Source organism: Taurulus bubalis (genome assembly GCF_910589615.1).
Source record: "Taurulus bubalis genome assembly, chromosome: 11".
In the NCBI taxonomy this organism is placed as follows: Eukaryota; Metazoa; Chordata; class Actinopteri; order Perciformes; family Cottidae; genus Taurulus; species Taurulus bubalis.
In genome coordinates, this window is record NC_136599.1 from 21,212,680 (window position 1) to 21,240,442 (window position 27,763).

A 27,763-nucleotide genomic window follows, 5' to 3' on the forward strand; every position below is an offset into this window, starting at 1 on the left:
GCCTTTGTGAAACCGGAGCCCCCAGAAGGCACGGGGGTGGGAGATGAAGTGAGGGATGTAGAGGTCTGGGACACAGCAGAAGCACACACCTCTTTTCCCGCAGTGTCAGCGTCACAGGTGTGCGAACGACAAAGCAAGTGTGTGTTTGAGAGGGAGACCCATGTCCAATCAATGACACACTGTATTGTAATCCTCTATTGTGGGGACAAGGCTGGCGCTCAAAGGTAAACACCATAGAGAATAAACTCTTAGGAACCAGGTACAGCCCTCTGGCTAGAGCACTGCGTTCAGCGATATATACAGGATGGGATGCGAGGGGGGATTTTAAAAGCCAGATGCAAAGCATAGCATCTCCTTATCATCTCCATAGCCGTTGCGCAACACTATGCCATAGTAACACTGGGCAACAAACACTGAAAGTAAGTCAGATAAAGCTTGACAGTGAATTCCACTGTGCACCAGTTGCTAGGTGAAGGACTTTTCTTAATTCCCCCATATTCATACTAGACTCCCACACTCCCACTCCCACAGGCCCTCCTGGGACTGAAAAAAGCAGATTAAACTTTGTTTTGTTCATAACTTGACGACTGTCTATCTACAGGGTTGGCGGGGTGCAACATTTTTGGGATATTTTCCATAAATTATGACAGGCTATCAGTAGGCCAGCTGTACTCTTCCATTCTGCATTCATGGTTGCTATTATGCTTGTATGAATACATCTCTCTTCGCTTGTCACAATGATTCTACCTCTGTATGTGGGGATGCTCAGAACAAAGGGGCGTCAAATAAAGCAGCTCCCCGCTCCTTTCCTCTCCTATTCAATGGGGCAAACAATTCTAAATCAATATCTTCATGCAAATTATTCTGTGGCCCTGCAGGCTGCTTTACACCCAGGTATGCAAGACTGTAACCAAGGCCATGGTGCCTTCAAGTGCCTAAAAGAAAAACTCTTTGATATAAGAAGAGTGCACAAGGAGTTGTATATAAGTTAAATGAAGACGATATAGTGCAGATTATGTCTGCATTTAATTATTATTTTAATTATTTTATTATTTTTGGGATCAAACAATAGCTAATTATATAGAAGATATTCACATAATTATTCATTTATTAAGTTAATCTATGATCATAATGCTGCACCAGGTCTGCATGGCTCTACTACAGGCGAGATAAGCACATTGTATATTGCGTGAACCCACATAATTTGTTGTTTCTATCAGTACTTGCGTATCGTACTACGAACAGATCGGGTCCAGTCTACATCCAGGACATGGGAAAACCGTACACCCCAGCTCGTTCGTTCCGCTCGGCTTCTGTCAATCGGCTTGTAGCTCCGTCACTGCGAGCTAAACACTCGCGACTGTTTGCTACTCGTCTGTTTTTCATGGTTGAATTGCACTTATTGTAAGTCGCTTTGGATAAAAGCGTCAGCTAAATGAAATGTAATGTAATAATGTAATACAATAAGGAACAACTACCCAACTAACTTATTTCTTTATTTTTGTTCTTTATTTTTCCCCGCTCAATAGACATGCAACGGGCTGTACCTCGAATGTAAAAAAAAAAAAGCTGCAAAACTTTCTCATGCGCTGCAATGCACTCTCCGGCTCCTCCACCTCCACCCCCGCCCCTGAACACACCCACACACGCACACACACGCGCGCACGCACGCACACAGCCACCCTTACGCGCACACACGCGCATTCCAGCAGGCGGAGTCTGTGACGTCCTTGCCCCGTTTGTGAATGAGCTGCACAGAGTAGCGCTCCTCTCTCAGAGTCCCAGCGAGCACAGGAGTGAGAGAGAGAGAGAGAGAGAGAGGGGAAGGAAAAGTTTGCCAAATGGATTTCTTTACTGGAGTCAGACCTTTATTATTTTCATATGTACTCATTAACGGCATACTAATAACTTTACAGACTAAAGAAGGTGAGTGTCTTTTGAAATAACGTACCCCCAAAAAATGCATGAGGCTACATCTTTTTAAAAGTGAAGTGAAGTGAAGCGCGTGTTCCATGCGGGAACCTCCTTTAAGGAACTTTAAAACCAGGAAACGCACTCTTTTAATCCTGTGACAGTCTTCTAGTCTCTCAAAGTCGTATTCAAAGAAATCCTTTTAAGTTCATAAGATATTATTTCGTTGACGTTTCATATCTAATCGCTAAATTGAAAGTGACGCCTGCGAGTGCGCTGATCTAAACTTAGTCGGCAGGTGAATTCTGGCAATTTGCTTCTGAAAATGTTGGGTCACATTGGAATAATTATTGTTCCTTTTTTGTATCTGCCTTTCAAGTAGTTTGCGCAGTGTTATTTTTACACCCATTAGTTTGTCATTCAGAAACTCTCAAAGTGTATTAAGTTTATTTCTAGTTACTGCCGAGTGAAAAGCCAGAACTTTTAACATAACCTTTATTTTGAAAAGGTGTTAGTTTTGTGTAGTTACTTTTTTAATTGAATCGGTTCAGCTTTTGGGTTATTATGCAGGTCATTTAAAATCAGTCATTTGTACATTTTCCATCTGTAATCATCTGTGTGTGTTTTTCTTTTTATAACTAGAATTATAAGTCAAAACGCTTCCTTGCTGATGAGTTTAAAGGTTTATTTCCATATACTGACCGTGTCCTCATGTCTCCACAGAGGTGCTATTGGATATGAAGGCAACGGGAGGTGAACTGGGCTGGTTGACATGGCCCTTAGACCAGGGAGAGAAGTCCGGGGTGAGTAAACGCCTCAATTTTTCCTGGAGCTCCCACGTTTACACTTGGAATTTGCCTTAGGACAAAAAACTGCATGGGGAACATGCACAGGAAGGGCCCGGCCGAACTGAGGGCCTCCAGAGCAAAACTATTTGACAATTTGACGTGTGTGGTTAGCCGTTCGGTTGGCCTCTTGTGTATGTGTGAGTACATGTCAGGTTGCTATAATATCTGGCAGGAACTGCCTCATGGTGGCCCGAGTATGGATATTAGAGTTGTAGGATCCTATCGGGCGCTGCCTGCAGAACATGTCTGGGCTCCACCAAGGCTTAGGGAGACAGAATAGCTGCTAGCTCTGCACTGGGAATACTTGTGGCTTCTTGTGGTTTCAGGGCTTTAGCTCCAGAATTGTATGTTAGATGGCAATTAACTTTAAAAGTTTGCAGCATGTGGTACCTCTTCTTAGGGGGGAGGGGTTTTAGACAGCTACCTTTTCCCTTAAACCGGGGAAAAATGTCTACGTTTTTGGAGACGCCTCTTGATAATCGCTACATTATTGCACCCAAATGATGTGGCTATCTCCTTGCCAGAATTCAGGAGGAATGTGTGCCTTCTTCCATATTGTGGTTGCAAAGTAATTGACCAGTCAAGCTCATGCAAATTCACTGTAAATAGCCTCATTTCATGTGCTGATGACTCAAAGGCATGTGCAGACGTGCTTCCCAGTGGCTCAACCGACTCCAGGGTTTGACTGCTTAAATAATCACTTTGACATTTATGTTTCACTTTTTGCACTAATGAGCATCAGGTGTGTTTTTTTTTTCCTTGAGGTTTGTTGGAAACATTTTGTATTGTGCACAGTTTTCTCATGTAACTGCATTCACTTATGACCATTGTTATTTCTAGTTTTAAAGACCTCTGATAAAATAATGTTTGCCAGCTGTTTAATAGAGGTGTTGGTTTATATGCAGGAACCACACAGTCCGCTAACAAAGCACATTCCTTTAATTAATAGCCCAATGGCTACATGCAGAGAGCAAACCACAGGCTCGGCACCCGTGGGGGCCAGTTTCTCCCTCAGGAGCCAAGGTTACGTTAAAACATGTCACTTTTTTTAAAAATGTATTTGCAGCAGCATTTAATATTCACTCTGCCAACAGTAATTTGGCATCTTTGCAATGACAGAAATGCTTTATCCCTCACAATCCTTGAGGTTTTCATAAAGGCTCATAGTAGAGTTTTCCATGTTCAGGAATATATTTTGTCTGTGGAGGATAATTTAACATTTTCAGGGGGAGCAATTAGCAACATGTAGAGCTGTGGGTACCCAGGTTCAGATTACTGCGGCTGAATGTGAAATGGTATGCCCCCCTCCCCCCCGCTTCCTTTGGGGCTCCCAGGGGTCAGTGCTCGTACCTCCCTAACCTTTTTTGATTTGTGTGGTTTCGTTTCAGTGGGAGGTCACCCAGAGGACCCTGAACGGCTCTCAGTTCTATACCTACTCGGTCTGCAATGTCGGGGAGCGTGAGCAGGACAACTGGCTGCGCACCACTTTCATCCAGCGGCGTCCATCGGCTTCGCGGGTTTTCGTCGAGATCCAGTTCATCGTACGCGACTGCAACTCCTTCGACGCCACCTCGCTGACCTGCAAGGAAACCTTCAACCTCTTCACGTCCGAGTCTGACGCCGACGTGGGCACCACCTTCCGCAAGGGCCAGTTTAAGAAAGTGGCCACCATAGCGCCCGACGAGATCACCAGCAAAAACGAACTGCGCATCAACACTGAGACGCGAGTGGTGGAGAACCTGTCGCGCAAAGGCTTCTACTTGGCCTTCCAAGACATCGGGGCCTGCGTCGCTCTTCTCTCCACCAGGGTCTACTACAAGACGTGCCCGGCCACGGTGAAGAGCCTTGCGTCGTTCTCGGAGACCGTGGCCGGAGGTGAAAACCAGGCGCTGAGGGAGGTGAGCGGGGCGTGCGTGGATAACGCCATCAGCGAGGAGTTGCCTCGCATCTACTGCACTGTGGACGGGGAGTGGGTGGTACCAGTCGGACAGTGCCAGTGCAAACCGGGCTACGAAGAAGTCAAAGATGCGTGTCAAGGTAAGGGTTGGTCTTTGGTATTTGTAAAAGGTCTGCCCCCACAGGCACCCAGGACGGCCATTTTGGCAATCGTTATTTATTTTAATTGCCATGGTTTGTAAAACGAGCCTGTAAGGTATGCTGCGGGTATTTACCGTACAGTACATGTGATTATCATTGTTCAGTGGAATTCTCCCCTTGGCTAACAAGGCTCCTCTGCAATGGAAGGAATGCTTCGAGTTACTTGTGCATGTCCCGGCATCATCCCTGACCTTGAGCCGATACCTACGAAATTAGCGAATGTGTGCTTTCGAGTTTCAGCTATGATTCGAAGCTCCTGAGGGAGTGTTTGCACAAGCACCGATCATTTGCTCGCGCCGTAAAGTGATACACCCCTTGTGTCAGCACGGCTCAAATTGGGCATTGAGAAAAGCTTTCAATCTGAATCAGCTCCCATTCAGGTTACACCTACAGGTTTTCAAAACCTCAATTAGCTCTTTGGAATTTAGTTCTGAAAGAAGATTCTCATTAACTCTGAAGACATTGTGTACAAATCTTTTTTCGTCTTTTGAAACAACACATAAAAAAAAAAAAAGTGCAAATGAACGTTGAAGTCATGCTCAAACACTTCACCTTTCGCAACTCCTCACATCGACCATAACTTGCAGCCTGTTGCATCAGGTGGTTTCCTGCTCCCTCATTATCGTGGCTTCTCTTATCTCGATGTGGGCGTGCTGCGCAGTCCAGCCATAATGCCGTCCCTGGACTTCGTTGCCATGGTGTCCCTGTGTTTTAAGTCCTGCAAATAAGGCTTTTATTGTTGTGGGAAGGGCTGTCGGAGTGACAGAAAATGATCAAAGGAGCCGGAAGACTACTGTACTGTGATGGATTAGCATCTTCAAGGCTGGCGATGGGAGGCAGGAGGAAGCTTCTGAGCTCACTGACTTTGTTCATCACAGAAAACGGGGACGCATCCGTCTCCCATTCCCTCCTCCCCTCTGTTTTTCGTGAATCTACTGAGCCCCAGCTTTGGGGTGTATTGTGTGACTCCAGCGGTGTATGTCAACATACAACACAGGCTGGCATGCAAGGGCATGTTGGAATGTGTTCCATGACAGAACACCTAAAGACTTCCATCAGCCCCAAGTACTTCTTCCTCCTCCTCTTTTCTTTTTGGAAATATCTTGCACACACACACACACACACAGGTAATATCCTTAATCACACTCTGGAACGCACACTTTGGACTGCGGTTGTAAATCCACACGCAGCTTGTTTATAATAGATTCATTGGCTAAAGAGCGATAAAAGTGATGAAGTTTTCTGTCAGTACATAATTTTTAGCTGCAGGACAGTGCCAGGTAAGATGATTGGGGAGGAGGAGGAGACTGAGGAGAAGAGGCAGGAAGGAGTGAAAGAAAAGTCATACAAAAGCGACAGAGGATTTGCTTTAGCGGAGGGGTGTGATTTTAAAACGGAGAGAGGTGAGGAATGGAATGCAAAGGTAGGGAACAATGAGGAGCTGTGTTTTCCCCCGTGAGGCCGGAGGAGCCCACCTCCACCTCCTCTCCCCCTCGGTTGGTACATTCCTGATCAGTTTGCCAAGGAGGAGCCTTCCAACATTACTCCAGACCTGTGGAATTCCCAGGGGGGGAGAACAGCTCCGGGTCAGGCCCTCACATAAAAATGACTAAAAAAAGACCCCCCCCCCCCCCCCCCCCACCACCAAAAAAAAACCTACCAAGATGAAGTCAAATGAGAAGCCGGAGACACGGGAGGGCCAGTTGTAGATGATGTTGGAAATGAATCACAGGGTTGCAGAGCGGGGTTCAAGATGAATGGTTCGTAGGGCTTTAAGTGGAATCTCATACAGACACACAGTTAATCATTCTCCCGACTTCTTTCCTGTGCTGCGTGCTGTTCTGGGGAGAAGCCGCAAAACTTCAATTGTGGTGTTGTTTTTCTTTTTTTCTTTCTTACTTGGGTTGAACGTTTCCATGTTCAGTGATGTGTTCACTCCGTTTTATGACTCTTCGGCCCCGTGGGATCTGTTAAAGTAGCAATCTGTGACTCTATCTGGTTTTCGTCCGCGTCTCCTCATCGGCCCTTACCGCGATGGTGTTTTTGGCTTCGAGATCACTAGTCCGTCCCGCAGTGGTTTCCCCCCCGCCACCCAACCCCACCCGTCTTAAACTCCAGTTGAGGTTTCTGCAGGTGGTGTTTTTGGCGCTCCTCTCTTGGTGGCCCTTATTGCTCACGTGAACTACGGCAGCGGACAAACTGCAAAGACAACGCATCATTCCGGCGTTGCAGAAACCTACCTCGGTGTTTAGAGCAGCAGATGTGAAAAGCTGTTATGAACTGGTTGTTAATCATATCGGTCAACAGTAGAGAGTTCTATGAAAAAATATTTATTTTGGCTCTCAAAATACATGAATGTCAATTATGAAATTAATCAGAAATAGAGTAAGCACAGTGAAAGCTGCTCTCAAGATTTATGATGATTGCCAAAATCCACACAAGACTTGTATTATGTTGAAGGCCAATTTGTTATTCTTCTTCCCAACCCTCTTAACCTGCTGCAACAGTGCTGACGCATCATGTTCTTATTTTTGTTATATTTTATTAAATACATTTACTCAATTATTTTGCATTCAAAATGTTGTAAGTGAAGCTTTAAGTGCAGAATTATTTCAATAACTGTACTTAAGTATCAAACGTAATAATATATATTTATGATAATTGTATCTAAACAATGCATTATATTTATAATGTATGTATTTAAATGACAAATCTGTAAACTATATTGGTACAATATTTAGTAAAATATAATGCAGTAGGAGCACAAGCATCATAAAATAGAAGTACCTCAAAACTATACTTAAGCGCAGTACTTGAGTAAATGTAATTAGTCAAGTTTTGTATGACTGAAACTTGTTAACAAAAATAAATAAATCAGTTTATAACAATAAAACATAACATGGTGGAAATGGCTTTTTAAGTGGTGAAATCTATTTCATTGGCGCCTGCTCCACACCAGGATGTCATGCAGTCAATCTTCTTAGTGAGAAAATAAACATTTTTTTCATTCTGGAAAAGAAAAATCGTAACTTATTTTGCAATTAAGCGGTTGGCTTTTTAAATCGACAGCAGCGCTGTGACTCACCGTTGACACTGACACAGTTTTCCTCCGTTGCCTATCACCCCCTTCCTTACCCATAATCCCCCCTGGCACAATAGAGCCGCATACCGTGTGTCACCCCACAAAGGACCACGGGCTGCTTTGGCTGGTCCTCAGGAGTGTGTAACCGCTCAGGTCCACACTTCATCAGCTGCTCTAAAGCCTCAACAAATAGGGCTTAATCCCACGTCATGCTTTCCAAAAGGCTGGGAGACACAATGTGATATATTTGGACTGCTGAGGGCACTTTTAGTGTCTTGGTGAAAAATGGCGTCGCGGTAGAACTGTCCATTGAGTTCCCGTAAAGTATTTACTCCTCTCGCCAAAGAGGTTCCAGTAAGCCATTTTCTCTTTCCCCCTCCTTTCCTCTCGGCCCGTGTCTCCAAACTCATCCTCAGCTGATGTAACAAACAGTTGGTGACTAAGTTGTAGTTTTGTGACTGTGGTGAGTGATTTGTATGGGTAGTAATTGACTTGGGTGTGTTTGTGCTTTTTAAGTGAAGTAACTACAGGTTCTGCATGCTTTTTTCCCCTTTGTACAATCCCTTTTTGCAGTCCTCTATACCTCTCTCCCCACATCCTGGCAGTCCCTGGAGAGCCTTTCTATTTTTGCATCAATTTTCCGCCTCTCCACTTGTATTTATTTGATAGTGTCTTATCTCAACACTCGATTCCCGTCACAATTTTACAGTTCTTAATGCTCATTGCTCCGACGTACACTGCTGCACAAGCTGTCCCAAGTATAACAAACAAACAAAAAGTTGTTCCTTTTGTGTGTTGTGTTCTTGTTGTCCATGAAATCAGAGCCACTGCTGTTTTTGGCTGACGTGCAGGTCATGAATATGACACCAATAGAGTTTAAACATCCCGTTTCACACGGCCCTGATGGGACTATTTAGACTGTGTATAGTTCTCGTCTTTCTCACTGGTAAATACATTTCTCTGCAACTGACTCGTAAAGATAAATAGAGGCTAAATTTGAACAATGCTGCCAATCGGAGGTTGTTTTTTTGTGGAGATGGAGAGAAAAAAAACAACAGGCCCTGTTCTCATCGTGGTTTGGGTATAAACATTTGGTGGAGGTGAAGTTTAAACTTTAGCTGTTAGCTTCTGTTTTTTGTTGATTAACTTTATGATGGCGTTTGAGATTTGGAACACTGATTATTCCCTTGGAAATACACGCCAGAAATCAAGTGTTTTAATGCCAATAGTCTCTAAATCCGCTCGTACCTTTAGCCAACCAGTTCATCATCATCACCCCAAACCTTTTAAGACCAAAACGTCTTGTGCAATTTCAGCTTATCTGATGAAGAGTGTGCAAAGACACGGCAAGGCAGCGCCACACCTCAGGATCTCAGGGATTTGATTTTGCTGGCTTACGATGGATTTCACATCAATCATCTTATGCTGCAGAATTAAGCCTACATTCAAACTATTCTGCTCGACTGAATCCCCCCATCTCTTTACCCCTGTAGCCAGTCTCTGAAAAAAAGTCTCCGATAAGTCGTAAGTCACCGACTTATCGGACAGCGCTGCTCCTTTAGATGCACGGGCTTGATATAACCTCTCTTTTTCCTCCTCTGCTCTCGAAAGCAGCCGTGATTACTTTGAATTAGCGGATTCCTCAGATCTCGTGCCAAGGTAACGTCTGCCTGGCGGGCTGAACTTGAGGGAGTTGGCTAGATAATCGGGGGGACTCTGAAGGCACTTTCAAGTGGTGTCATGCACCGTCTTGTTGGGCCGCGTTTGGAGTGAACAGAATACGGGCAATTACTGTGAACGAGATGACAGGAAATGTAGCAAAGAGGAGATCTGGTGGCCCCTATGGTTCTCTAATGTGGATTAGAGCTAATAGCACTGTTGTGGTTTAAGTGGGATCAGTCTCTTGGTTGAGCCTTTGAGGTGTCAGACTCAATATCAACTCTTTGATCAGATATGTTACTTTTGCACTACCAGCCTACACACTGACTGCATCATTTAGCGCGGAAAACGGATGGTTTTCTTGCAAGCAAACATCATGACTAGCGGATAAAAATTTTTGTTTTCGAGATGAAAGTAGTTCAAAGCTGCATTACTTGTTTTATTTATCTAATTTTGGCTACACAACATCTCAGATATTACCACCTTTAAAAAGTTGACATGGCAAACTTGTTAGCAAACGGTAATGTTAGCTCATTTACAGATGTAGCATATGCACAGCAACGTATGCATTAATTTGGAGTTTTGTTTCTGGTCACTGGATGAACACAAGTCCAATATTCTCTCTTCTTTCAGTTCTGGTTTGGCTTCTAATAACCAACAATCTAGGTTTCCAGCTTGCTATATGTTCACATTTGTTCAGCTAGCCGCTAACAGTGTTGAGTGTGCACACTGGAAAACCCAAACGGTGCATGAAAGGAGGCTGAACGTTTTCTGAACCACTAATATCTTACATAATATATCTTACATTTCACCTAGTTATTTAATCTATTGCAAATATAAAAATACATATTGATTGGTGCAGCTTTAACCTGGTGTTGGTTTCTTCAATCGAACGTGTTTAAATTCAGTTTCCTTATTTAGTTTGTGAATGTCTGTCATTAGTGAAATAACTGAACCTCAGCAATTTTGTGTGTGTGTGTGTTGCGGTGGGGAAGTTGGGACATATTTCCTCTTGGTGACATTCCTGAGCCTGGGGGCTGTGTGTGTGTGTGTGTGTGTGTGTGTGTGTGTGTGTGTGTGTGTGTGTGTGTGTGTGTGTGTGTTGTGATTGGGTTCTCCAGAGCAATGTGAAGCACATTGTATTGTACTGCTGGTGTGAGGTCAGCACTTTCCGTCACCCATGTCAGTCAGTCCCCCCCCCCCCCCCCCCGCATCCCAGCACCACCCACCAGCTACCGCCCCACCCATCACCGCCAACAGGACGAGCCCGCAGCGGAAACCGGAGGTCACCTAATCCCTCGGTGACTCCCCGACCCGTTGGCTCAGGGCTTTCTATTGTCGATCCGCTCTGAGCGGCCTCGCTCAGCCGCTTTCCATTTTGTTGTACGGCCTGATAAGTCATTTTGTTTATTGGTGCATTTGGTCCCATTTTGGCCCCTTCCCCAAACCAGGAAGCAGACGGTTGTCGGCATCCAGTGTGTGACCTGTTGGCTCTGCGTGCTGTAGTAAAATGGTGTTGTGCTTGCCACCTGGCTGTCTGGATTTCACCAGCAACGTGGAGAAACGTGGCCAAATGACCATGCCTGCAGTCCAACTGAGGGCTCTGGAAGCTGCCTGTGACTCTCGCGCCAGCCAGGATTGGTACTGTCAAAGCTATCTACTCTATTTCAAACCATGTTAAGTTTTGTGCTTCCTTGATACTTTTCACTCCCGGTATCCCTCCTCCTGTTGCTGGACAGAGGGAGTGAAAGGAGAAAGGGGATCAGGGAATTTATTGTGTTTGTTAACAACCCCAGATGAAAGCCTGAGTGCAATTGTAAAACAGATGTAATGCCCTTACAGCTGCTCCATTGGTCAGCTAATCCTTTGACTAATGTCTAACCCCCCTTCCATACACACACACACTTCCATCAGCTCCTACACCTTTACTGCCCCCTGTTCGCCCCTCCCCTCCTCTACCTCAGTGACCCCTGGCTCATGTTACCAGCTCACCTCCCCCATCAGAAACCCCCATTGTTCCACCGGAGCCCGACTCCCCCAAAAGGCTAATGACATGTTGTCACCCCGCATACAAACAAAATGACATGACATATTGCAATTACGGGTCAGACCCACTCGGATACGATACTGGGGGGGGGGGGGGGGGGGGGGGGGGGGGGTTGGGGAAAGAGAAGTTTAGTAGATGAGGAAACAGACAAAGCGAGGACTCCCTTGCTCCAGACACCCTGATAAAGATCGAGATATTCTATTTGTTTCTCATGTATTTATTTTTCGAAGATGCTTTATTTTTTTGTTCACTGGATGTACTTTAATTTAACCTCCCTCCTCATGAGGCAAGCCACCGGCTGCTGCAACTCTTTCTCCCTCTTCCTCCTCCACCTCATGGTGAACATGTGTTTGTTTTACTTGGCCACTGACTCCCTGTAAGCCATGCACAGTTTAACTCACAACTACCCCGAGGCAGACATGACCTTTCTGCCTTTTTAAAAGCCCAGCGTCGGTCTCGATTGTGGGGGCCCCTCTACCACTTACTACTCCAGTCCTGAGGGCCATTTCTGTTGTCAAGCCCCCATGTTACCCGTTCATCCATCTTTCCGACCATGCATTCATCACTGTCGCCAATCTCATCCATCTTAACTTCTGCCGACAAACCGGGAGGGGGGCCCCTTAGGGGGCTCCCACTCCAGAGCCACTCGGGCTCCCAGAATGTAACAGGCCCCTGCACTCAGTCTCAATAAACAAACACAGAGCCACTCAAGGCGCACAGGGCCTCTCAAATGACAAACAGTTCCTTGCTCTTTAGCAAATAGGGTGGAAAAAAAAAAGACCGGTTTAAGTTTGTCAGATGTTTCAAGTCCGAACAGGCTGATCGACTTTTGTTTATGGTCGGGAAAGCATTCATCCCAGGAGCCCCCCCCCTTTGTCTAGTGCCCACGTTCATGCGGGTCAACACGTTTTAGCTTCCTTTTTGGTTATTATTCTGTCTCAGGACTCTGGTAGTCTCCGCTCTGGGTCTTCATTTGGTCCCGCTTCCCTGTGTTTCCATGCTTTGATTGGCTGCTTTAGGAAGGAAGGCTGCATCAGCCTCACACTTCCTGCTTCCTGTTGTGTCCAACAACAATTCAAAGCCTTTCCTCCTCCGTGGAACCATGAAGTTTCCTCTCACCGGACTTTGCTCCTTTGTCGAGGAATCCTCTCGTTGGATACCTCTGCAGAGCGTCACCTAGTTCCATTTACCGCCTTTGTGACTCATTATTTTCAAGAAACACAAACTCATAACAGAGAACTGGGCGGAAACTGAAGCTGCAGTGGCACTGCTCCGCTACAGGCCTCCTGTTGGGTGGTGTGCACTGGAATGCATCTTGATTATAGAGGCGGCTCACAGTGTAAGGCCATCATCTCCGCAGACCTGACCACGATGCATTGCAGCCTGCACTGTAGCGCCAAAAAGAGGCTAGTCCTCCTCTATTCAGTTGCCATGTGGCATTTCGGCTATTCTCATCTGCTGTGTGTGTGTGTGTGTGTGTGTGTGTGTGTGTGTGTGTGTGTTTCTTTCAGCACTTGAATGGCATGGCATTCTCCCTGCCTGCTGGTCAGTGGTGAATAGCAATGTTAATGGGTTAGCTGGGAGCCTTTTTAGTGAGGACGGGGAGGAGAGAAAGGAGGGGAGGAAGGAATTTAGGGATTACGAGGAGGAGAGGTAGGGCTATGAATCGGGGTTTGAGGCAGCAGCTGTTCCCCCTTCTCAATGGAAGCGTTCGTCCTGGCCTGTCTCTTTTCTTTCTCCCCTCTTTTCTTCAGGCCTCGGCAGGATACAGTGTTCCTCTCTGTCTTTTCTCGAACCTTCTGTTCCTTCATAGCACCTCTCTGCGGCCTCGCCCAACCTCTGCCTTGTTCGCGTTAATGAGTAGCAGTGGCTATTTAGTGAAACAGCTGGCCAAGAAAGAGAGGAGATGCAGTCTAGAGGGGAGGATTGAGTCACAAACTATATTCCTATTGTGAGCATGCTTCTTGACACCATTGCTGTCATGTTCTTAAGCTAATGCAAACCTCTCAGAAGAAGAAGCTGGACGGCATCGAAGAGAAACTCACGGTCAATCAAGGAAATCCCCTTTATCATTTAAAGTGTGTGTGTGTGTGTGCTCACTCGCGGCACGAACGTCATTCGTGTGAACCGCAGTGAAAGGCTCCCATAGACCGAGACAGTATCTCCGATTGAATCTGATATTGTCTTTGTCCCTGGTTCTGCTTTTCAATTATTCTCTGCTGGAATCTGACATCGAAACTGTGCGTTTGCCTCGGCCTCTGGCGTGAACTTCAATTTCTCACACCTCTCCCTCACTTGTCTGATCTCTTCCTCATTGCCAACCCTTTCTGTCTTTTCTCTCTTTGCGTCTTTCGCCTTCTGTTCCATCTTGCCGCTCATTTGCATCGTCAACATCTCATGACATCTGTTATGGGCTATTTAAACTGTGCCTGTGTGTGCCTGTGCAGAGGGACATGAACAGGTGACAGGCAGTGGACATAATCCCTCTTCTGATGTCAGATTTAGCCATGTGTCCACGGGTGTGCTTTGCATACATGTATGTGTGTTTTGTGCATACATATGGTTGTGGGTGGATGTATGCAGTGCATACACGAATGTGTGATGGTGCGAGGACAAGAGCAGCAGCCGGTGGAATGCTCTTGCAGAGTTAAAGGGGGGTCGTCTCATTTTCACTCTCCTTTATGGCGCGCTCTCTCTAAAATTTCACACCGTATTAAGTTCGTATTTCACCACCGCTACGCACAGCTGGATCCTCTACCTGGATTGCTTCATTCATAGTTGGACGTGTGAAATCAGAGGTCGTCTAATGGAGGCGATGCTGTTTCAAATGTGGGTCTGCACGTGGGTCTCTGAAAGAAAAAAACAGCACAGCATATAATGACCGTTGAGCACAAATGGATGCTCTGCTTTGAGCTGCTTCACTTCCAATCTTAAAACTTTCCTGATTTCTCTTGTCTTTCATTTTACAGCATTGAAGACGTACTTACTGTTGTGGAATGTAGGAGGACTGGTTGTGTTTGTTGTGTGAGAGAGACTGTAAGAAAGCAGTAACAGAGAGGGGGGGGTTGGTGGTTTAAACAGTAAAGCGTAGGAGTGCCGACAAGGCAGGAGTCTGCGTTTCTTTCTTTTTTTCTGGGTTGGGTTCATGAGAGCAGCGACTTTGCTGGAATGGACGGTGTTTTAATGAGTAGAGTGCAGGGCCTTGCCTCTGTTTACCCTCCCATATATCTGTGACTTGTCCAAATCTAACCTCTTAGCCTTGACAAAATAACGTGTCCACTCAACCTTGTCGTAGTGCTCGTAAGGTGAAGAGTTCACACAAGCGTTACTGATCTTTCAAAGGGGCTCGACTGATCTGGACCAACTGGTTGTGCGGTATGAGCTGTTGCCTGAAGTCACCACTGTCCTCGTTCACCTGCTCACGCAAATGTGTTTTTGCTTGCAGAATGTCAGCCGGGCTTCTTCAAAGCCGCAGCATCCGGTGACAAGTGTGAGATCTGTCCTGCCAACACCCAGCGGCTGGATTCTGGGGCTTTGTTTTGTCCCTGCATGGATGGCTTTTACCGGGCCCCGACTGACCCCGCCAGTGGGCCCTGCTCAGGTAAACAAGTCCCCTTGATCCCTAATGAGAACCATGCAATAAGAACATTTGGAAATATTTGCTGCCAATGAGCTTCCAATGTCCCAACAGAATGTGCAGGGATTAAACATTTATTTTCTTGATTCATGTTTATGGGGGTTTGAATAAAGAATAAGAACCCTGAATGTTAAGACATCCTTTAAAACTTTATTTTTACCGATTTTTGGATATATTCAGAAAGGAATTTCCACATTTCTCTTCTTCCCTGCATCTGTTAAAACTCCCCTATCCTTTCCCAATCTGTGTTCGGCAGGTCTCCCCTCCTCCCCCCGAGACCTCGTGGCCACCACCACCCAGCTCTCCACCGGAAATCTCCTCCTCTCCTGGAGCCCGCCCGAGGACACCGGGGGTCGAACCGACATCACCTACAGCATTGAATGCCAGCGCTGCGAGGGCATCGTCTGCCAGCTCTGTGGAGAGAAAGTCCGCTACGAGCCGGCCAGCACGGGCCTGACCCAGACCAAGGTCTCAGTGAGCGAGTTGGATGCTCACCTCAACTACACCTTCATCGTGGAGGCACACAGCGGCGTGTCGCTGTTCGCGAGTCAGGCAACGCCGCGTTCGAATAGACCGCCATCCACCAGCGCTCTGACAACGTCGCTGCACTACACAGGTGAGTGCTGCTGATAAGAGGCGGTGGTGTGATGATGTCGGCGCTTCAATAATGACAGATCTATCGCATAAGCAGTGACAGCTGCAAGTCGAAGTGAGATGAAATAAAATTAACTTTACTGCAGATCAATCCGTCTTTAACGGACGAGTTCCTCCACCAAGTTCATCTCCTTCCTCTCGTCCCTTCATCCGTCCTTTACTTTGACCTTGCCGGTGAGCTCTCTTATCAGGAGGGAGCTCAGCTGTATTATTGGTATTTTGGGAAGTTTTTGCATCCCTAAAGATTCTGAAGTATTCTCTCTCCTCGTTCCCAGACCCTCCCATGATTACCACGATGCGACTTGTTGAGAGGACCTCCACCAGCTTGTCTCTTTCCTGGGATGTATCCCCTCGAATACGGGTCCAACCACGACCCATCCGCTATGAACTTACCTACCGCAAGAAGGTAATTCACTCTTGTTTGTTCTCCCGAAATTTGTTTAAATGAATAGTATTATTCTACGTTCACTGCTGCACACGTTTAAAGTTGCCTCTCACATATTCAAATGAAATGAACGTGGCATCGTTTTAAGACCGAAGATCCTGATCTGATTATCAGCAGCAAGAGGACTTGCTATCTTAAATGTCCGAATTCTAAAATTGAATCTGTTCCCCATTTTTAACATAAACTGAATTTCTCCCCGATCTCCCTTGGGCAGGACGATAACCTGGATGTGACGACCTACATCGTGCTCATACTGGAGAAGAATTTTGTACAGATCAGCGATCTGGCCCCCGGCACGGCCTACCTGTTCAGGGTGCAGGCCCTCGGCAGCGATGGCAGCCCTGGAGGCTCCAGCATTGAGGAGCAATTTGAGACGTCGCCCGAAGGTACAGAGGGGAACAAACCAGAAAACAAAGTTTCACAGGTTTCATTCAAGAATGGGATCTCTCTAATATCTTTTTTTCTTTTGCCTATTCCAGGACGCCTCACTCAAAACAACACGGCGGTCATCTTCGGCGCAGCAGTCGTGGGAGCGGCCATGCTGTTTATCGTGATCCTGGTCCTGTTCCTCCGCAGACGGTCAGTAACCGCCCCACTGCCGCTCTCCTCGTCTTTCTGTACTGTTAATCGGCCCTCCTTCACTGGCTTCCTCTCTCATTCTTCTGCCTTTCCTTTTGTGGGGCCTCCTCGTGGCCTTTGCATTCACTCTCTCCTCACCTCTCTCTTTCTCTCCTCCTTTAGCCAACTTTCTTTTTCTCTTTATCTGGATCTGTGTCCCAGCACTCACTGGGGAAGAATTTGCCTTGAATGTGTCTTAGTCGTTACTCAATGGTTATATTCCAGTGAGTGTTGGGGGCCTTTGAAAGGAAATTGGTCCGAGGTGGTACATTGTTGGTGATAAGAGGCGCTTGGTTCCTTCTTTACCAGACCGCAGGCACTTTGTAAAGGTGACCTGGGCCTATACTGTAGCGGACCGCAGCCCGTCTGTCCACCTCCCTCCCCGCCTGCTTGTCTGTCTTTCAGTTTTGAAATCGGCTTGGCAAACACAGTCTGCCGCCAGCCTTTATCAAAGAGCCGCCTCTGTGTGAATGGACGCGTTGCACCAGTGTTGGGATCCTTTTGAAAGCCTTAGAACGTTTTGAAAAAGTGGTTACAAAGGTTGCTATGTGCTATTTATACTAAATCGGGCAGATGATGTAAAGACAAATGTCCCTTTTGTTCTTTGAAAGTGGGATGTTAATTTACAGATGGGTTTTTATTTCTATTCAGGAAAAGAAACTCTCACTCCAGACAAGGAGTGGAGGACACCTATTTCTCCAGCCCAGGTAGACAAACTTGTCTCTCATCTCTTTATGTCCCCCTGTTCAATGTTTTTAATTCCTTCATTAACATTCAACGACGTCTTGCTTGTGTCTCACAGAGCAATTGAAGCCTCTGAAGACCTACGTGGATCCACACACATACGAGGACCCCAACATTGCCGTCCTGAAGTTTGCCACTGAAATCCACCCCAGCCACATAAGCAAACAGAAAGTCATTGGAGCTGGTGAGTGACAACGCTGTTGAGACGATCTGCTGGGGCTTAACTCCGAGATGTTGAAAGATTTTTCAAATCCCCAATTTCGCTGTTTGTATTCTGAATTTTCCACAGTTTAGCAGGCTGACTGACAGAGGTTACTTTAGTGAGATTATCATCTATCTGGCTCGGCTCTCGCACAACAAGTTGAGACATTTTGTTGTGGGGCAACTTTTGGGTGTGAGATCAATGTGTTTTGGCTCCAGTTGACATGTACAATTACACAAAGGCAGTGTTGCAGGAACAGTATTTTTGGAAGGATGTCAGAGCACCCTGCCCACATCTTTAATTCGTAAGACGTTTATTCAAGTGTGACCACCTTTACCCTTTGAACTGACAGTCTTTTTTCCACATGTACCCCCTCCCAAGTTCCCACGACTGTGGTCTCCCCTCCCCCCCCCCTCCTTTCTCCTCATGTGACAGCTGATTCCCATGCTTCCACACCACAGGCCATCCACCAATTATACAACAGAGGCTCTCTCTCAACACCCAGCCAGAACACACCTCAGAGCCTCAGGCAAAACAGCCGCAGAGACTTCCTTATTCTCACTCTGTTGCACAGCAAAACCCTGCAGCTAGAAACCTGAGGAGACATATCAAACATTACCTTCACCTGACATTCGCCGTCCTAAATCAATCGTCCCATTGATGATGTTTTTCCTGCAGGGGAGTTCGGTGAGGTGTACCGTGGCAATCTGAAGATGCCGGGGAGGAAAGAGGTGGCGGTGGCTATCAAGACGCTGAAGCCGGGTTACACAGAGAAGCAGAGGCAGGACTTTCTGAGCGAGGCCTCCATCATGGGCCAGTTCTCCCACCAGAACATCATTCGCTTAGAGGGGGTGGTCACCAAATGTAAGGATTTCTGTGAGTTTTGTATTTTTTTTTTCTTCTAAAAATATTTCAAATTTTTCCACCTGTTTTTGGGCCAGTTCAGGGACATGATTTGTTCTTTTGTGTGTGTGTGTGTGTGTGTGTAGTCAAACATGCCATGATCGTGACTGAATACATGGAGAACGGAGCGCTGGACAGGTACCTCAAGGTAAGACGACACTCAATATTTGCAATATGGAAACGTGGATTTAGATCTATTTCTTGGCTATGATATCCGTTTTGTTATTTACTGTAATATCTTAATTGTTTCTGGTCCCAGAACGAAATTAATCTGTGTTCACTTTCTCCCTTCAGGACCACGATGGCGAGTTTCCCTCCTTCCAGCTGGTGGGCATGATGCATGGCATCGCTGCGGGCATGAAGTACCTCTCTGACATGAGCTACGTCCACCGCGACCTCGCAGCCCGCAACATCCTCGTGAACAACAACCTGGAGTGTAAAGTGTCCGACTTCGGCCTATCCAGGGTGCTGGAGGACGACCCTGAGGGGACGTACACCACAAGTGTAAGTAGACTTCCTGAAGTCTAGCTTGAAGCTAACTTCCTGTTAGCTTCAAGCTAAAAAAGGTCCACACCTCAGTCATGTCATTGCGAGGTACAGCATGGTTGCTCAACCTTGGTTTTTAGATGAGTGTTGTAAGTTCTTTGGTCTCTAACTTGAAGCTTTTATTTCCTAAACAGGGAGGTAAGATCCCAATTCGCTGGACTGCTCCAGAGGCAATCGCATACAGGAAGTTCACCTCAGCCAGCGACGTGTGGAGTTTTGGCATCGTCATGTGGGAGGTCATGGCCTTTGGCGAGCGGCCCTACTGGGACATGAGTAACCATGAGGTAAGTGTTTACAGCAAGTTCACAGATTGCACTTTTCTCTGCGATTTTGGTGATCAAGCCAACGTTTTATTTCACAAAAGAAGTATACCAGTGAGAGGAGATTTAATCACATCAAAATCTTCTGGCAGGTGATGAAGGCTATCAACGAGGCGTTTAGGCTGCCGGCGCCGATGGACTGTCCCTCAGCTGTTTATCAGCTGATGCTGCAGTGCTGGCTCCAGGATCGCTCCAAGAGGCCGCGCTTCGGAGACATCGTCAACCTGCTGGACAAGCTGCTGCGGAGCCCAGACTCCCTGAAGACCATCGCAGATTTTGACCCACGGTAAGATTTTGTTACATGGACTAATGTCTGGAAATGCACATTTGTCCAGTGCCAACCCTTCAGCAGCTGCCACTGTCATGCAACCAGATCTTGGAAACCACCTTACAACTAAAAGTTTTTCAATCTTTCTTTTTCAAATAAAATGTCTAGTCTCACTTCGGTTAACTCCTTTCGTACTTTTTCAGTTTCCCTTCTTGTTGGTTCTGGTATATATGTGGCATAAAAATATGATAATAAGCACCCAAAGTCATGTGGTTTCCTGAGAAAAACTCTGAGCCTAAAAAGAAACGGTGTGTGTATATATATATATTTTTTTAAACATGGCCAGTATTTGATCATGGTTTGAGTTTATGTAAAAATGCTCTTGAGAACCCTGAGAAGAAAAAATGAAAATAAAGAAAATATAGTTGTCTTTTTAAGAAAGTTGATAGTAGAGCTAAAGACTGGAAGCAGGGATAGAGACAGGAGACGACATGCAGGCTGGAACAAAACCGGTGACATTGTGGTATTCTGGTGTCATCTCTTTCGCAACCCGGTCTCGTCTCCCTCCCGACTTGAAACTTGACTTTGTCTTCTCTCGAATGTCGTGTGACTTTACCTGGACCTGCTTAAAAAAAGCAGCTCCCCATTTACTGCCAAGCTCAAAATGGGCTGAGTATTTAGGGTAGTTTGGGGAAGAAAGGCAATAGCTTTAAGATGTTCTACTTCAACCATTATAAGGACACACTGACACCTTGCCTGCCAGGATAATGACAAAAACGTGTGTACACTCCTGGCAGGGAATTACAAAAGCCCCGTGTTGTGTGTGTGTGTGTGAGATTGTGTGCTTGAATGCATATTTTCCACTTTTTGTGAGTGAGCCAGAAACGGTGAGAAAGGACAAAGGCTGTCAAGCTCGTACTTTAACTGGCTCTCGCCTTGACTGCTCCGACTGGTTTTCATCACCAACTGGTTTCCTGCACAGCCGTCCACCGTCGGCCTTCAATGTGAGAAAGCCTGTTGCGAAACTCATTCTCATTTGGATCTACTTTGTTGTTGCTTGCAGTGTATCCATCCGCCTGCCCAGCACCAGCGGCTCGGACGGTTCCCCCTTCAGGTCGGTGTCCGAGTGGCTGGAGTCCATCAAGATGAGTCAGTACAGTGAGAACTTCAACTGCGCCGGGGTCGTCACCATGGACCACGTCCTGCAGATGAAGAACGAGTGAGTGGGACATTATTTCAGATTTGGTGACATCACACATCTGTAAATAGATCAGTTTTGATCCATTTACTTCATTTTGTTCTGTATGTTTTTTCGGGTAAAGAAGAGGAACATTTTGTTGTCTAATTATGGCATAAACTTAAACCATCAAAGATGTTTTTCCTCCCATGATGAAGTCCGTTATGGACTCCCCCCTTGTAGTTTGTATTTGTTTTTCTAAAAAAACAGCCTGCATAATAGTTTGCACACAATATAATCTCCGACCTCAGTTACAACTTGGGAAATGTTTTAGATGGAAAAAGTAATGGAGGGAAGGAGAAGGAGTGGACTCATTTGTGGTAGGCTGGTGGCGGAGGCTTGTGGTCTCGATAGTCCTTATTCTTCTTTCCTCTCTCCATTCTCTCCCTCTCATCCCTCCCTTCACTGTAGGCAGCTCTGGGCAGCACTTTTGCTCGAGCCCCGAAAAACCAACCAGGCCTTTTGTGGCTTCTTTAAGGGAGAGGAGGGGAGGAAGAGGAGAGCGGCCTGTGGCGCAGGAGCATCTCGAGGGGATTAAGGATCTGAAATAGATGGATGAGATTTAAAGGCCCCGTAGTCCAGACATGTGTACTTCTAGAAAGATTGAAGAGGTGCACTCAGAATGTACCCGCTGAACTTATCACACGGTAGTTTAAAGCCATGTGTAGGGGCGCTATGGGGGCAATTTAATGAAATGGACTCACCCTTTAGTGAAGCACATAATATATGGTTGTTTTGGAGCAATAATCAGGGCCAGAGCTTTTCCTAACCGCATGACCAGCCAATTGGACCCCCCCTCCCCCGTTCCCTCTGCCATGTGTAAGTATCTCAGCAGGTCTTGCTCCTGATTTGGGGAGATGGGCAGACTGCAAAGCAGACGACAAGCCCTTTTGAAGTATTTGTCATGCAGAATGGTGTGATTTCATGGCCCCCATGTTTCCATCTCGGGGCATCTGGTAGCACTCTTGGAAAACCAGCAGTTATTTACGACCCACCCTCTGCTTGCCAGACACAAGTGATTCATGGTCAACAGGGAGAATCCTCGTTAAGTAATTAAGGCTGTAATTAAGGCTTTGACTTTAAGGCTGCTGCTTTTCGAAGCTTTTGCAGGTTTGCGTCATGTGCTCATGAAGAGAGAAGCCCCCAGTCATTACCCTTTTAATGTCGAGGATGAATTGAAACCTCGGCAAATTGCTAACTTGGAACACGCCCCCAACCTCGTTGTGCTGGTTCAGCGAGCTACACACAAGAGAGGCGCGGAGGCTGGCGCTGTGGGGCGTTGGATGAGTCGGCGGTTACTACAAGACCCGAGAGGCAGGAAGGATGTGCGGAAAAATTGTTTGAACGAGTCCCAACATTTAAATCCATGACTCTTATATTCTGTCACGTCTCTTTTTCTTTTACAGGGATATTAAAAACATCGGCGTGAGGCTGCCTGGCCATTTGAAAAGAATTGCCTACAGCATCTTGGGTTTAAAGGACCAGACCAGCACCCTGAGCGTCTTTGCAGTGTGATCGTGACAACGAAGGGAATTCAATGCGGGCACTGAAGCGGGCGGCCCTTCGAACTCTGAGCTGAGCAGGAGCGAAACTGTGGGCACGGCCTTGAATCGGCAGGACCAAGAGACATGTGCCATCCATCGGGGCCGACTGAATCCGACTGACTTGCTGTACATTTTTGATTTCTTCATCTTATCCACACAGGAATTGAGCAAATATACAACAATAGATGTATCAAGTAGACTCTGTGTATTTAGATATCTATTTTTTACTGTCCTCGTCTTCTGTATAGTTACAATCCATTCCTCCGGCATTTATTTTTTTGCTCCTCATTTCGCATTCCTGCTTCAAGAAAAATCAACAATCAAGTCAGTTCTGGGAACGGCTTCAACTTCACAAAATTGCACCCTGTTGCATCGAGTATCAAACAAACAAACGTAAGTGTGATAGTGTGGGCGGAGCGGAGCCCGCCTCTCGCTTACGTGGAGGTTGGCGCTGATGTCGCGCCGTCTCCCTTTTTAAAAAAAAATGGCACTTTGGTCCATTTCCTGTCAGACCGATGAGGATGGAGTGTCGATAGCTTGAGCTGGCCAAAAGTTAAAGAGACAGTCTATAAACACAGACGAATCTGGTGTTGCTCCTGGCCTTCTGCTTCCTCTGTGCAGAAATTAAGCTATAATCATGTAAGTGATGTTATATGAAAAAGAGAGGATATACATCAGGTACTCTTTGTGTACAGATTACCAACACACCTTGGGATAACAATTTATAATGTAGCACTTGGATCTAGAATCTCATTGTCTTCGTTTGTCTCAGAATTGCATGGAAAAGGCGATTACACACAACATCCTGAACCAAATGAAATGGGGAAATTGTGTGACTTGAATAAGTTTCAATTGGAAAGAAATCCATCTGTTCGTAGCGTGCCGGTAATGAAGAGGAAGAGGGGGAAGTTTGCCAAAAAATGCAAATGCCTCGGTTTAAAAAAAGAGAGGGGAAGAAAAGAAGGAAGGAAAAAAAAGATGTATTGACATTTAATGAGTCTTGTTGTGGTTGAGATGATTTCATACTAAATAATAGTTTGGTTTGCAATTTCAATATCTCATTTGGTTTTGTAGCAGCGATATTGATTCATATTTCTGTGTGACACGTTGACAGGATGAAACTATATTCTTTGACATCTAGGTGGCCGGCCTCGTTCCACACATTCAAAGACATTTTGAAGTGCCTTTTTGTGGAACATTTGCGGGAGTTTGCTTCTGTCTTGTGTTTTAATGGAGCAGCGTGCCGTTGTGGTGGGCAGTTTCCCCAGTGCTCTTAATTGACGACTGCAAATCATTGTGTTACTGATGTACACCTTCCTTTACTTGAATTTTTACTGTATTTTCAAATGCATCTGATTCTCTTGTAGTTGATAGATCCATCTTTGGAAAAGGGATTTTTGTTGTTATAACTCTGGTTTACAGGTTGCAATTACTTTTTGTACATTTTTGTATGATCTCACTTTTTACCATATTACCAAACTGATTATTTTTCTAAGTTTTCATCACTTTCCAAAATGATGACTCCTACCTTTTGCTGCCTTTCCAAACTTTTTGAGAGAGTTCCTCCTTCAGAAAGCAAACTCCTTCCTTTTTGCCGGTTTTATACTGTATTTAATAGCCTATTTATTTTTTACTTTTATTTATTTATGATGAAAAACACTGAGCTGGGATTATAATTGAAGGTTGTGCTCTCATTCTCAATAATAATGAAATAAAATTCACTGCATTTGTGGCGCAATAAAGTCTTACGTTTTAAATCAGCAAAGCCTGCTGTATGATTGTTGCAAAGTAGAACAGAGGAATGCTTCAGCTGTTTTAGACTGTGCCAGGATGTTTATGCTTCCACCTGGATATCCTCATGATGCTGCGGCATGGTTTAATGCCAATGTTTGAACCTGTAATAAACATGCAAGTGCTTCATTACCTACAGGGGGGACTGGGGTCCAGCAGTGGTGTGACTGTAAGTGTATGTAGTCGAGTGTACTTTAGTGCAAATAGGAGATACTACATCTACATCCTGTGCTCCTACTTCTTAAGCTAAATAAACTTCTTAAAAAGCCTCTTGGGTCAGCATATCGTCACAAAGCTGAAAACAGCGGTGTTTTTCTAAGTTTATTAAAAAGTTGTCTTTTTTTATTGGAGATACGCCATAAGGACACGATAATCTTGCGCAATACGATGTATCGCTGTAGATTAAACTACCTCTTTTTATGTAAAGGTTAAGATTAGCACAACCATAAACATCTACACCAGTAAAACTCAACATGCATATTTTAATCTAGAAACATAATTTATAATAGTAAAACAATAATTATAAGCAATAAAACTGCATAATTTACTTTCAGTACGGTTCTAAATGCAGGACTTTGACGTGGTATTGAACTTCTTCCCCTGCTGATATCAAGAACACACACACGCACGCATGCACGTCAACATTCCTCCGTCAGCAATTACTGAGATTGTTATCTTAACCTTTTGTAATAAAATCAACCAGATATTAAAGCAAGACACGTGAGATAAAAGAAATCTTGTAAAATCGGATGTTTATATTAATTTAACAGACTGTAATCCTTCTTGGGGAAATGACTTCTTTTCCCATGAACTCCTCTGTTGTGGACGGAAGAAATTCTGCCTTCCTGCTTAGAAATTCACAGTGGAACGGCTCTTTCCATTGGAATTCTGTGTAGGAAGATATGGACCAGAACTGTGTTATATTGGGAGATACAGTTGCCAGGCATGATTATGACATCATACACCTCACATAGGCTGTATTTTGATGCAATACTATTATATTTTGAATATGCTCACAATTCTTGCATGACTATCAACACATTTCTCTAAAAAATATTGTAACATGTGGAATGTGGAACATGTGGATAGAACAGGTTGCCAAATATGAATAGGCGTATTATCACAACAGGCGTTTGATGTGATGGTCAAAACTACACAAAAAGGACCAAAATTGTGTTAAACTTTCCACTGGAGTACTGCATGAGTCAGCATTCAGTCTGATGTCAACAAATTTGGTGTAACGCCCACTTCTCTCTCTACCTATTTTTCTCCTAAAATTAAAACCAGAGGTCAGAGGTCAGACCTCTAATTTGGGAACTTCCCATGTCAATGTCTGACCTTGAATGGAATGCATCGTAGCAGCGGGCGAGCAGTCAAGCGAGCAAATGTCAGCGTCAAATGTTGCTTTAGCGGCATGTTGCAAGACTCACACATGCTGATGACAAGAAACACTAACAGAATGCAATAAAATGGAAACGTTCATGCAAGAGAATTCAAGTCCAGACATGCCCACCGGCTCACTCTGTGCATCCCCTTGACGGATCATCCACCTTGCCTTATCTCACTCGCTCTGACCTTGCAGGGAAGTCCTTTGGCGCCTCGCATTTTGAAAATGATTGGCTTTGTTTGATTGATGCAAGCGACAAAGCTGTAAATGCATTCCTGAGATAAGAGCCGCACACGAGAGAAAGATGAATGTCAATATTTAGGTATTGAATAAATCTGCGGCTCAGCAGAGAAGCAGCAAGAACAAGCCCGACGCGGAGACGGGGCATGGGAACTTGAACCTGACACTTGTGAGTCTTTGTCCTTGACTTCCAGTTAGATGTGTGTTCTTGCCTCTGTTAAGCCAATAGGAGGCCTCGAAATAGTCCTGGCTTTGTGCGGCGACTGTAAACTGAGAAAGTCTTCCACCACTTTCCATCTCCAGTGTTTCACAGGGTGGCAGATTTATTTTCTCTCTCTCTCTCTCTCTCTCTCTCTCTCTCTCACCCCATCCTCGATGGAAAAAGAGGAGCGCACCACAGCGTACAGCTGCTGACTGTACTGTTTGGGTTTATGCAAATCCACGTCTGAGTGCGTCCAAACTGACTGCTGGAGCAGCTTGGTTCTTGTCCATGTCGTCAGCTGTAATGTGATTATCCTCGCTCTGCGGGGGTTGAATGTGTGGAAGTTTGTGTCTTGTCATTAGGACTGTAAATGACAGGGATTCATGGGAGAGACAGAAACGTCGACGAGGTGGGGAGAGTGTGGCCTGGTGGTGAGGGGGGCTAGCTGGAGATTTGAGCCATACCAGGGCTTTACTGCAGGCCACAATAGCATGTGTGGTGATTGTGTTGAAGGCTTGGCGTCCGGGGCCTCCCCCTGTGGACTGTTGTGTGCGGGGGCCGCCGGCTTTCGCTTTCAGAGCTTTTTCTCCTCCTTCTTTGTGGCTTGTTGGATGTCTTTGTTCTCGGGGCGAAGGTCAATTTGAAAAGACTTAAGGAAGGAGGACAACACCAGCATGGCACTGTACATGTATGACCTCTCCCTATACCTCCGCCCTTCCATTTTTATTTCAATTTATAATGTTTTGCCTCGTGTTTTCCTAGCAGCTCGCAGTGTCATGCGGGGATTCGAAAAACCGGCCACGCTGAGGAATTTACATCCACGCTAATTTTAGCAATGGGTTCCTGACCAGAAAACACATCCTCCAATTTCTGTCTATATTGGTCCTCCTGCGTCTTTCCGCTGCCGTTTCTCTCACCAGCCCTCCAGGGCTTTTGCAGATTACTTTGCTCCCTTCGTCTCCTCCAAGCCCCTCAATTTTCCTATTTGCACTCCATTCTCAACTCAAAGATTTTATACGTCCTGATCCTAGATTACGCTCCGAATGCTGCCAAAGCGCATCAACAAACTAAGCTGCTGGAACTTAATGATTTAATGAACTCATTTAATGAGACAGTGAGGAGCAAATAATTATTACCAGCAGCCAGCGTTTTCCCAAACTGTGCGGCTGCGATCTGTTTGATGTCAGCACCAGGCGACATGTGGGGGGAGTGGCGAGCAGACACACAAGCTGCTGTTGACATAAGCCTTGTCTTTCTGCAGACTCTTTGTATATTTTGAAATGCCGGCCTAATTCACTCCATACTCCTGCTCATGGCACCGCTGATGTCACTCAGCACATAAAAGATCCGCACAGATCCGTCTTCACATGAGCCCATAAAC

General features: G+C 45.6%; 1 protein-coding gene across 1 annotated transcript; it reads left to right on the forward strand.

Moving 5' to 3' along the window:
* Window positions 1-1,841: 1,841 nt before the first annotated feature.
* Window positions 1,842-24,811, forward strand: epha2b (eph receptor A2 b; the record flags this gene model as incomplete). Its single annotated transcript, XM_079225755.1, has 17 exons — window positions 1,842-1,926; window positions 2,635-2,714; window positions 4,148-4,796; window positions 15,090-15,245; window positions 15,538-15,897; window positions 16,211-16,341; window positions 16,595-16,766; window positions 16,860-16,959; window positions 17,650-17,705; window positions 17,801-17,926; window positions 18,623-18,820; window positions 18,934-18,995; window positions 19,142-19,351; window positions 19,528-19,677; window positions 19,806-19,999; window positions 21,045-21,200; window positions 22,625-24,811. 17 exons carry the CDS (start codon window positions 1,842-1,844, stop codon window positions 22,731-22,733), a joined length of 2,994 nt encoding a protein of 997 aa, XP_079081881.1. The 3' UTR covers window positions 22,734-24,811.
* Between the last annotated feature and the right edge of the window lie 2,952 nt (window positions 24,812-27,763).